General features: G+C 29.4%; 1 protein-coding gene across 1 annotated transcript; it reads right to left on the bottom strand.

Moving 5' to 3' along the window:
- Positions 1–407: 407 nt before the first annotated feature.
- Positions 408–8,605, bottom strand: LOC126846046 (calcium-binding protein P-like). The gene is made up of 13 exons (XM_050585129.1): positions 8,371–8,605; positions 8,134–8,157; positions 7,673–7,690; positions 5,002–5,019; positions 4,345–4,380; positions 3,990–4,007; positions 3,710–3,739; positions 2,877–2,894; positions 2,591–2,626; positions 2,322–2,360; positions 1,885–1,923; positions 826–879; positions 408–481 (listed from the first exon to the last, which is right to left on the bottom strand). Exons 1-13 carry the CDS (start codon positions 8,423–8,425, stop codon positions 408–410), a joined length of 459 nt encoding a protein of 152 aa, XP_050441086.1. The 5' UTR covers positions 8,426–8,605.
- Between the last annotated feature and the right edge of the window lie 1,458 nt (positions 8,606–10,063).

The following is a 10,063-nucleotide window of genomic DNA, read 5'->3' as shown; positions in this document are numbered from 1 at the left end:
CAAAGACTGATCGGGAGCAGGAGCAGTTAACTCGTGAGTTACTAACTGTCCCGGAAGTTCTACCCGGAAAGTTAATGGCGGAGTATAATTCCATGCCGGTAAAACTCCGTAACCGAAGAGTGTCGAACACTGATTCCGTGCACCAAAAGCGGCTACGAGTAGCGGAGCTATTGGAGGATACAATCGCCGACGACAGCGATGGTGATTTAGGCTGTAATGGGTCCGAACGGGATCATTTAACTACAGAAAACCATCCGTGGGATGGCGTAATAGCTGCCACTGAAGACGTCAACCGGTCCAATCCTAGACCGTTGTCGGGTAATTCGCGGGAGTATTAGTAAGTTTACTAAGTACACATAAAAATGTCCTACAACTCAAACTTTTATATAAAAAGAAACAAAGTAATTTTATAACGTGCCTATAATCGCAAGATAATACTTACCACCCGGTGCATGAGTTGGTACCATATCGGATAGACTATCTAAACGTTAAAAACAAAATAAGGAATCAATTTGACTTCATTGTTGCATACATGTTATGTTAGTGAATAAAGAAAATAAGTATAATAAAATATGTTATTTATCAACTTCTATACATACAATCTCCAAAAAATGTTATAATATAAAAATATTTTTTTATATCTTATTATTTTTTAACAATAATTTTTTTTTTTTGTCAAGTAAGTGAGAATGCATATGTCCAATAATACACGTTTCATCTACTTAATGGGATATTTTATCTCTTCAAAAAAAAATAGTATACAAAGTGTATAAAAAAAACAAAGTAATTTTATAACGTGCATATAATTGTAAGAAGATACCTTACCTGTTGGTGGTGGATAATCTTGCGGACCTTCCAGATGATGAATTGGATAAAAACCTTGTGGCATAAAAAAAATAACAAAATTAAACATCAATATCACTTAATATTAGCATAAATTATCAGAGAATAAAAATTGGATATGCTCTTTATTAAATACCCATGGTATATCCTAATTAGAATAAGAATAAAGAAAATCTCACACAGCGGATTGATGTAGCCAATCTATTGCTATTATATTATGATGCCAAAGATCAAGGCAGCTTTCATTCCAATAGAACAATAATTACAATCTAGATTTTGGACCATCACACAGTTGTATGAATTACAAATAATTAGCTTGCCTTAGCTAATATCTCCCAATTCAAAAGAAAAAAAATTCCGATATTTCGAATATTATGTTTATAAGATCAGTAATTTCAATTCTAAAATACGTTTTAAAATTTACCCATATTTAGGGTTAGAACGGAAGGAGTAGTTTTTTTAAAGAACTATTTTGTAAAGAACAAAATAATGTATATCAATATGAATTTATAGCCGCATACAAAATTTTGCAAGGGTTGCATCAATTGTAGGGAAAACGAGAGAGAATAAGTTGAGATGGTTTGGTCATGTTATGAGAGGAGATGATGGAGAGGCAATGATGGGCGTTATGAAGTTGATTGTAGAGGAAAAGAGGGGAAGAAGAAGACCGAAGAAAAGATGGATAGGTGAAGAACTAAGACGGCCGACCTTATGTAGTTGGGTGTGTAAGAGACATCTAAGGGTAGTCATTAAAATTTGACAACTCCCTCTTTCATTTAAGTCCTACCAGACCACTGTAAGTCCAATACTTCACAACCTACAGCCGTTTGATACCCTACCATTATTTTTGATACTCCCTGTATTATGTTAGTGAATAAAGAAAATAAATATAATAAAATATGTTATTTATCAACTTCTATCTATACAATACACCCTAAAAGTTTACTAAGTACACATAAAAATGTCCTACAACCCAAACTTTTATATAAAAAGAAACAAAGTAATTTTATAACGTGCCTATAATCGCAAGATAATACTTACCACCCGGTGCATGAGTTGGTACCATATCGGATAGACTACCTAAACGTTAAAAACAAAATAAGGAATCAATTTGACTTCATTATTGCATATATGTTATGCTAGTGAATAAAGAAAATAAGTATAATAAATATAATTTATCAACTTCTATTTGTACAATACTCTATGAAAGTTTACTAAGTATACATAAAAAGTACCCCATTTAAGTTGTCCTCCGTCGTAATAAGGTTCTACTTAATTAAATATTTGATATTTTCAGAATAAAAATGTTCTACAATTCTAACTTTTACAAAAAAATTGTATAAAAAAAACCTTATTTTATAATGTAAGTGAATGAAGAAAAAAGTATAATAAATTTAATTAATAAACTTCTATCCAAGGTAACCAATTATATCAATAAATTAAGAATTGTGTAATTTTAACTGCTATATAATACTTACGACCCGATTGTTGAGCTGGTACCAAATTGGATAGACTACCTAAACGATAAAAACAAAATAAGGAATCAATTTGTTGCATATATGTTATGTTAGTGAATAAAGAAAATAAGTATAATAAAATATGTTATTTATCAACTTCTATACATACAATCTCCAAAAAATTTACTAAGTATACATAAAAATTACTCCATTTAAGTTGTCCTCCGTCGTAATAAAGGTTCTACTTAAGTTTTATGACGTGCCTTTAATTATTACTGGGTAAAACATACCTTGAGGGGGATACATCACTGGTACACCAGGTACGACTAAATTTAAGAAACAAAATTAATTATCAGTATGAATTTATTCTCTAATACATAATATAGATAAATAGTCGATTCTCATTTAATAAACTTGAGATTAAAATAATAAAATAATAAGTAAATTTTTAAAAAAGTGATAAAAGATGGTTAAAAAAAAACATTTAAACTGATAAAAAAAAATCTACAATCCAAACTTATTCATAAAATGTATAAAAAACAAGAAAATATGTATATATTTCCTTTATTCGCTTACCTTGTGGTGGATATGGACCTAAACGTAAAGAATAAAATAAGGAATCAACTTGACTTTATTGTTGCATATATTCAGGGTGTATCAAAAAGAATGATGGGGTTAAAAATGGTGGGGTTTACAAACGATTGTAGGTTATGAAGTATTGGACCTACAGCGTTCTGGTAGTGCTTGAATGGAAGAGAAAGTTGTCAAGTTTCCAATGACTGCCACTAAATGTCTCTCTACGTTCCCGCCTTCATTTTTTAGTTTCTTAAGATGGTGTCCTCACAAGAGAAGTAATCGAGATCGCGAAGCGTAATTCAGTTATGGCTATAAAACAAGGGTTGCATCAATTTTAGAGAAAACGAGAGAGAATAGGTTGAGATGGTCTGGTCATATTATGAGAGGAGATGATGCAGAGGCAATGATGGGCGTTATCAAGATGATTGTAAAGGAAAAGAGGGTAAGAAGAAGACCGAAGAAAAGATGGATAGGTGTAGAACTAAGACGGCCGACCTCATGTAGTTGGGCGTGTAAAAGACATCTAGTGGAATTCATTCGAAATATGACAACTCTTCTTTTATTTAAGTCTTACCAGAGCGCTGTAGGTCCAATACTTCACAACCTGTATTCTGTTAGTGAATAAAGAAAATAAGTATAATAAAATATATAATTTAATAACTTCTATCTATACAATTCACCATAAAAGTTTACTAAGTGTACATTAAAGTACTCCATTTTAGTTTTCCCCCATCGTAGTAAAAATGTTCAACAATTCAAACTTTTATACAAAATGTACAAAAATCTACATAAGTTTTATGACGTGCCTTTAATTATAACTAGGTTATATTTACCTTCTGGGTACATTGGTACACCAATTGCGACTAAATTTAAGAAACAAAATTAGTTATCAGCATGAATTTATTCTCTAATACATAATATAGATAAATAGTCGATTCTCATTTAATAAACTTGAGATTAAAATAATAAAATAATAAGTAAATTTTTAAAAAAGTGATAAAAGATGGTTAAAAAAAACATTTAAATTGATAAAAAAAAAATTTACAATCCAAACTTATAAATAAAATGTATAAAAAACAAGAAAATATGTATATATTTCCTTTATTCGCTTACCTTGTGGTGGATATGGACCTAAACGTAAAGAATAAAATAAGGAATAGATAATGATATACTATATTAAGAAGCAGTAACATGCTAGTACATTAAAACATCAAGTTTCTGGCTAATATTGAAGTGTTTAATATCTGTCTTAAGACAATTATCTTACCCCTACCGCTATTCTTACCCTCAACTCCAACCCCATTCCCACCCACAACCCCATTTCCGTGTGATAACGCTTTTTTCGTTATTAATTTTCGTAATAACTTATTGGTAATACTTTTTTCGGTTATGTGCCAGAGCTAAGACATGAAAATGTCAAAAACAAAGTACTTTTATAACGTGTCTATAATTGTAAGAAGTTACATACCTGGTGGTGGTGGATATGCTGGCGGATATTCGTCGACTAAACAAAATGAGGAGTTAATATGATTTTACTGTGGTATAAATATTATGTAAGTTTGTGAAGAAAGTAAGTATAATCTATTTAATTAAACAACTTGTTTTTATGCAATACTCCATAAATATTTACTAAGTATACATAAAAGTATTCCATCTAAGTTTTCCTCCATCGTAATAGAGATTGCATGCGGTCTGTTTTTAAGGAGTTTTAAATAGGCAATATCTAAGAATTCTCATTATTTTTTAACAATAATTTGTCTTTATAAAGCAAGAAAAAAATGCTAATGTTCATGTTATATCAATGGAATTTAGAAGCTCTACTATTAAAACTTTTTATAAAAAATTAAGTAAGATTTGTAGAAATATGTCAAAAATAAATAAAATAATTTTAGTGGCAATAATTTCTAGTGATAATAAGAAATAAAGCACAACATTATAAGAACAATCAAACCTTCACAGTTTCACATTGAAGCTAATATGTGTATAAATTATAATTCATAAAAACATGCCAAGTAAAACGCTTCGATGCGAATCGGTAGAATGTACAAGTATTGAGTATCGTTCAAAATCAATGTAGTAGCAAAAACATTTTTATCTGTGTATTTACTTCATAGTTGGTACTTACCACATGGATATAACGAATCTTGTGGCATAAAAAAAATAAAATAATAAGTTATTAATATTACTTTGTATTAGCATATATTATAAGATGATAAAAATTGGATATACTCCTCATTAAATACCCATGGCATATCCTAATAAGAATGAGAATAAAGAAAATCTCACACAACTGGTTGATGTAGTCAATCTATTGCTATTATATTATGATGCCAAAGATCAAGGCTGCTTTTATTCTAATAAAACAATTAAAATCTAGATTTTGGATCATCACACAGTGGTATGAATTACAAATAATTAGCTTGTCTTAACTAATATTTCCCATTTCGAAAGAATAACAATTCCGATATTCCAAATGTTATGTTTATAAGATTAGTAATTTCAATTCAAAAATATTATAAGTTAGGATCTGGCATACCAAGTAATTTATTTTTAACTTGGCTAAGTTTTATTCTAATATAGGTTTTAAAATTTACGTTAGGTTAGTGGTACATTTTTAAAAGAATTGTAAATTACAAACTATACCTACCAATATACTCGTATATATATATACATATACAGGGTGTCATGAAAAGTTCTACCGAGCTTCAAATGAGACATCCAGGATGCTCTATGGGTACAATAAATGGTATTCATTTTTTTAATTTTTAATTCTTTAAATAGAACTCGTATTTCAATTAAAAATAGTCTTACAAAAAAAAAGTTTGCAGATTCGAAATCAAGAGAAAAAATCTTGTTGAATTGATATGTAACATGATTTTTTGGTATCTGGCCACACATGCGACCACAGGGTGGCCACTGAGTGGCCGGCATGTGATCAAAATCGCCATATGGCATGCGACCCAAAATGGTTAGAATTTTATTCTCAATTCAGTGGTTACCTTAAGTAATTACTAATTACATTAAATTAAAAGTTACAATATTCATTTTCAACCGAATGTTTTTTTGAAAAAATATACATATTATTTAAAAGTTTTAATTGTTGTACTAATTCTTTTAAATTTTCATGTTTTAAGTTTTTCCAGTTATGCATAGTACGTTTGTTAAACGTGTATTTTACGCATCCAACTCAATTCAGTATAATTTAAAAAATGGGTTAGATTATGAAATGTTCAAAAGATTATTTATATGAATTTATTTTTTTCAAATGATTTGTAGTTGTTTTTAGCATACTGGCGATTTCAAAATAGTGATCCCCAATATGTGTTATTGGTCTCTACTGTATAAATTAATAATATTAAAAAAAAACATTATCCACCATATAAGCGGATATATAAGGACCATAGAAATGTCTTATGACCGAGTAAATGTCAATTTAAGTATACCCAAAATTTCTGATTTCTGATGGTAACTTTCAGCGTCCGCAGAAATTTTATTTTCGACCACCATCCAAAATGGTAATAAAAAATTAAGTTTTGTATTTTTTGTAACATAATTATCAATAAAAATGTATCACTGTTGTCATGAATATTTATAATATGTTAAATGTATAATATTTATAGTACGTTTGCCCGCTGACTATTGTTCGGTACTTTAATTTATGAAATAACACTTTTTTAAGTCGCAAATACTTGTTTAATCATGCATCACCTTTTATTCTCGTAGAAATATTAATTATTTTTCAATATATAAAATTTGAATAGTACATCTAACAAATAAGGTGTAAAAACTTTTACAAGAATATTCAATAAAAAAAATTACTCCTAACGTATTAATTTATTTAAAAATAAAAAAGTGTATAAATGAAATCAAACAAAGCCTAATTATAGTTTGTATCTGATTGCGGAAGAAATACCGATGGTCCTACACGGAGAACACTAGAGAATAATTAGAAACAAACTTATTAATTAAAAATTACATTTTTACCAAAAAAATGATGATAATTTCTAAAATATTGAATATAAAATAATTCTAAGGTCACCACTGAATTGAGAATAAAATGATTATAACCCAAAATGAGATACGCATGTCATATATTAATTTTGATCACATGCTGGCCACTCAGTGGCCACCCCGTGGACGCATGTGGGGCCAGATACCAAAAAATCATGTTACATAACAATTCAACAAGATTTTTTCTCTTGATTTCAAATTTGCAAATTTTTTTTTTTTTGTTGGACAATTATTTAATGAGATACGAGTTCTAATTTAAATAATTATAAAATTAAAAAAAAAATGAATACCATTTATTGTATGGGAACAATATAACTTTTGTTCTATTGAATATGTTCAAGATTGTTTTAAGAAAATTTTCTAATCAAAATTATCAGCAAATTATTCTTAATAAAATGACCATGTTAAATAAAAAATAAAAATTTAAAAAGTAAAACTGTTAATAACAATAAAAATCGTTGGGCTGAGTACATTTCATTTGCGTCATCAATTTCACGATACTATTTTCGCGTTGCTGTTTCCCCTCCCATCTCCTCATCTCCCCACCCCTTTACCTCTTACCTTCCCCCCTTCCCCTTCTTACGTTCTTATTTCTAATCTCCCACTGTCCCCTCCCATTAAGCAAAGCGTCTTCTAAATACAAAAACCTACCATTACCACTCATGATTTGTTGTAAAAAAAATAAGTCATTTTTTAAAAAAAAATTTTCCAGTAAATATAATAAAAGTTTTGTTCTTAGTTGATTACCGACTAATATATAGAGTAACTATATTGTTTATACTGACCGTTCGGTTGTTCTCCAACTATTTAACAAAATTATACAAATAAAATTAATGTATTCCACCTTTAAAAGTCTCATAATAATTAATAGAAAAATAATAATTGAGTAATTTCATTTTTTACACATATTTATAGCATTTACATATATTTTATGTTGATGCAACTTTCAGAAAAAAAAATCTTTAATTTTATTTGAAGTTTTTGGTGCCGTGTATAAATATAATTCCGTTAGTCTACTTATAGTACTATACTGCATCACAATAGAAGTGTACCGGGTGATTGGTTAACTATGACCGAGTCAATAGCTTAGAAGATATTAGACTTTTTTTTTACTTTTATAGTTACTAGTTGGTACAAATTTAATATATTTCTGTTAAAGTTTAAAATTTAAGACGGAAGAAAGTGTGGAGAGTAAAAATATTTTTATCTGACTCAACCGGGTCGTTAATTGCTTATCGTTAATTACCTGGACCTGGACGACCTTGTGTGACTAAAATACATGAATAATAAGATTAGTTGTCGATATACATAAATTCATTACCGATTACAAAAGTCTATGAGGAAATTATATATTATAAATTCAAGAAATTAACTTTTTCCAATACTACAATATTATTATGTCATTTAAAATAACTAAGCCACAACTATATATATTTGTTAATTTAAAAAAAAAAAGTATTGTAAAAAAAAATTCTAAAATTACCCAGCGAAATTTCCATGATGATAGCAGCTATAAAGAAAATGGTGATTTTTTCCATCTTGCAATAATGGACGAACGAATGTTTCTGATTCTGAATAACACCGTTAAGTTATACCTACAATAGACAACTGAGTAACGTACAGAGAAAACTCTATCTGAACAGCATAATATACATTTTTTAGCGACTTTGTGGAAACGGTTTTTCTGAAGTATGACGCAAAATATCGCGATTTATTTGATTAATTACAAAAAAAAAAATGATACATTGGCAAAGTAAACACTGACAAAGTAAACAATTCTTCAGCAATAACAACCTTTCGGTTAACGTTGCGACCTGTTAAATGCCTAATACCAAGTTTTTTACAGTACGCCTGAAATTCAACACCGCAAAAAAATTTTGCGTCATCGCTTGTTATTGTTCTTGGGATTCCGAAACGTGCATTTAACTCAGACATTTTTGTAATGACTGTTTCTGCTATCATCGCATCTTTTGGAAATACTTCTGGCCATTTTGTTGTTGTATCAACATTAATTAAAAATGTTTTATTTTGATATGGGCCTAAAAAATCTATATGTATCTTAGTCCACTACCTTTGGGGCCATTTCCAAGGCGTTATGACTGCCTTAGGTGGATTTGGTTTAGCATTTAAACATTCGTTGCAGTTACGTGCGATGTCTTCAATTTCTTTATCTAACGGGGACCACCAAAAATATGACTTTGCTAAGCTTTTCATACTTGACATGCCTATATGGCATGAATGCAGTTCCGTTAAAATAGAATTTCGAAATTGTTGAGGTACACGTTAGCCCCATAAAAGACATCCTTGTTCTATTGTTATTCTACTTAGCGTGAATTAAACGATTTTAATTCCGAATTTGATGAAAAACCGTCACCCCATTCATTGGTTTTCACAGCATTTAGAACTCTAGACAAAATTAGACCTCTGTTTGTACCTATTTTTATGTTTGACCTATTTATGGGAAATGGGGATTCCTCATAAATAAAATTAATGTGAGTACTTTCTTCAATATCATCATCCGTATGACTTTGGTCAGATTTTATTCGAGATAAATAATCAGCCCCGTTGTTTTCAGATTTGAAGTATTTCAAAATCAAAAGATGATAAAACAAGTGCCTACCTTTGTAAACGATTAGCCGCGTATATCGGAATGCCTTTTTTATCACCAAAAATATATTAATGGTTTGTAATCCGTTTCCAATAGAGATTTCTTACCATATTGTAATCATAAAATTTTGTAATTCCGAAAATAATAGCTAACCCTTCTTTTTCGATTTGTGGAAATTTGCATTCTGTATAGGTCTTTCAGTATTATCTGGGTATACACGTGAAATAATTGCGTCTAAAGCATGACATGATGAATTTACAATAAGCTTCAGAGGAAGTTTGTGGTCATAATGTGCTAACACGGGTTTAGATGTAAAAATGTCCTTAATTTTTTTATACGCTTTGTCACAATTTGGTGACCAATGTCATTTAATATCCTTACGTAGAAGCAAATAAAGTGGTTTTGAAATATCTGCTGCGTTAGGTATAGATTTATTATAATATGTTACCATACATATAAACGATTTCAGCATTGTTTTATTTTCTGAAATTTGAGATGAAGAATTAGCGTCAGTGTGTCTTGACAATGTGTGTAAGGCGAAAGCCTTGCTCATCAATTTTATGACCTA

Source organism: Adelges cooleyi, unplaced genomic scaffold, assembly GCF_023614345.1.
Source record: "Adelges cooleyi isolate 19-005CV unplaced genomic scaffold, UGA_ACOO_1.1 ACOO_flye_CR_arks_rails_tigmint_CR_PRNA_86, whole genome shotgun sequence".
In the NCBI taxonomy this organism is placed as follows: Eukaryota; Metazoa; Arthropoda; class Insecta; order Hemiptera; family Adelgidae; genus Adelges; species Adelges cooleyi.
Note: the sequence above shows the minus strand (reverse complement) of the source record. Positions and strands in the feature narration are given on the sequence as shown.